This window comes from Galeopterus variegatus, unplaced genomic scaffold (assembly GCF_000696425.1).
Source record: "Galeopterus variegatus unplaced genomic scaffold, G_variegatus-3.0.2 Scaffold5923, whole genome shotgun sequence".
Taxonomy (NCBI): domain Eukaryota; kingdom Metazoa; phylum Chordata; class Mammalia; order Dermoptera; family Cynocephalidae; genus Galeopterus; species Galeopterus variegatus.
The window spans coordinates 33,512-35,680 of NW_007732034.1; the positions used below are offsets into that span (position 1 = coordinate 33,512).

Below are 2,169 nucleotides of genomic sequence, written 5' to 3' on the forward strand. Positions count from 1 at the left end.
GCGTCTTTCTGATTGTCCTCCTTCACCATCCCCACCCCCACCTGACACTTGCTCAGCTCCCATGTGCACGAGCTCATCTGCAAGTATTCCCCACCTTATAGAGGCACTAACTGGGTCTTAGAGAGGTAAAGAGACTAGTGCAAGGTCACAAAGTTTGATGGGATTTAAAACCAGTTTTCTATTTCTTGGTTTTGGCGGCTGGCCGGTAGGGGATCCGAACCCTTGGCCTTGGTGTTATAACACCGCATTCCAACCAAGGGAGCTAGCTCTCAGTTTTCTATTTTTAAGTGCTTGCTAAACACTCACAGTGATCCTCAACCTGCGAGGCCCCTGTGTTACAGGTCACAAGTTAGACTGAATCTTAAGCTAGAGAACAGCACTATGCACCGCTTGGCTATAGGACTTCTGGTCTACCCCTTTATTTTTTATCACTTAGGCCACCAAGATTCCACAGCTTAGGACACTAAGAATCCTGTCTTCTGACTCCAAGTTCTGTGTGTTCCTGTCTTTCCCACACAATAACTACACAATTGTCAAGATGCCCAGAGATGACCCCCATTGAATTGGTGAAGGAAACAAGAACAGGATTTGGTTGCTAATGAGGCTGCAGTTTAAGGAAGGAAGTAAAGACAGAGAACGATTCTTGCACCAATCAGCATTTATAGAGGATGACTCAGGGCGTTAGGAGACTAAATAAGGTTTTAGGAATGTCAAAGTTTTAACAAGTTCACCCCCTAGGTCACCTCAGTGCGTCTCATCCAATTTTTCCTTTCAAGCTGCCCAGCTGTGCAACGTTAGATCTTTACCTGGGTTTATCTCCCGGTAACTGCCTACGCCATACGCGTCAACAATATTCTGGAAGCCAGCTGTGAATTTATTGGTCCTGTTAAACGTGGGAGGGGGTGTCTTAGATTGCACTGTGGTCATGATGGGGACCATGGAGGAGCCACTAAGTTCCTGCAAAAACAACATGTGACAAAAATGTGAAGAAGAGAATCACGGGCTGGGTGTCAATACAGGGACCACAGTCCCAGCTCCTGCTGTCACTCTCTGAGTGAACTTGGGACAATCTCCTGACCTGTCTGAGACTCATAACCTCATTTTTATTCTTTTTTTTTTTTTTTATAAAGATGACCGGTAAGGGGATCTCAACCCTTGAGTTGATGCTGTCAGCACCACGCTCAGCCAGTGAGCGAACCAGCCATCCCTATATAGGATCCGAACCCGGGGCCTTGGTGTTATCAGCACCGCCCTCTCCCAAGTGAGCCACGGGCCAGCCCCATAACCTCATTCTTAAAAAGGTAATACCCTTCTAACACTTATCTAATTCATGCCACNCCCGCGCCTCACTCAGCCAGTGAGCGGGAACCGGTCTGTATGTGGGATCCGAACCCTCGGGCTGGCCCCAAAACGTGTTATTTCTATGGTGAAACCCACACACACATTTTAATATTGTCTGAAGGAAATGAGGTGACACCGCCAGCGGACACCCACCTCATTGTCCGACTTCTGGGACAGCAAGCGTCGCTCATTAAGAACCATCCAGAGGGCTCCCAGGAGCATCACGATTCCGTGCCCACAGTCTCCGAACATCACAGCGAACAGGAAGGGGAAGGTGATGATGGTGTAGGGAGCTGTGGAGGCGAGACCATGACAGCTTGAGGCCTCTGAACATCCTTTGCCGCCCCCGCCCCCCTGTCACAGCTCCACAATCTCATGCTGGTTTCCTTGCGTCTTTCTGATTGTCCTCCTTCACCATCCCCACCCCCACCTGACACTTGCTCAGCTCCCGTGTGCACGAGCTCATCTGCAAGTATTCCCCACCTTATAGAGGCACTAACTGGGTCTTAGAGAGGTAAAGAGATTAGTGCAAGGTCACAAAGTTTGATGGGATTTAAAACCAGTTTTCTATTTCTTGGTTTTGGCGGCTGGCCAGTAGGGGATCCGAACCCTTGGCCTTGGTGTTATAACACCGCATTCCAACCAAGGGAGCTAGCTCTCAGTTTTCTATTTTTAAGTGCTTGCTGGAGGGCGGGCCCGGTGGCTCACTCGGGAGAGTGCGGTGCTGATAAGTGCTTGTTGGGCTCTTTCCACCACACACCACCAGCAAACACTCACAGTGATCCTCAACCTGCGAGGCCCCTGTGTTACAGGTCACAAGTTAGACTG

At 49.4% G+C, this 2,169-nt stretch overlaps 1 protein-coding gene across 1 annotated transcript in view; it reads right to left on the reverse strand.

Annotated features, from left to right (window-relative positions):
• The window catches only part of LOC103605587 (V-type proton ATPase 116 kDa subunit a), a gene marked incomplete at its 3' end in the record, with an annotated part of 54,476 nt that overhangs the window by 28,146 nt on the left and 24,161 nt on the right, over window positions 1-2,169 (reverse strand). The window contains exon 10 of the mRNA XM_008590205.1: window positions 807-957. Within this exon, the coding sequence (XP_008588427.1) occupies window positions 807-957 (151 nt within the window). The remainder of the gene's footprint in view (window positions 1-806; window positions 958-2,169) is intronic.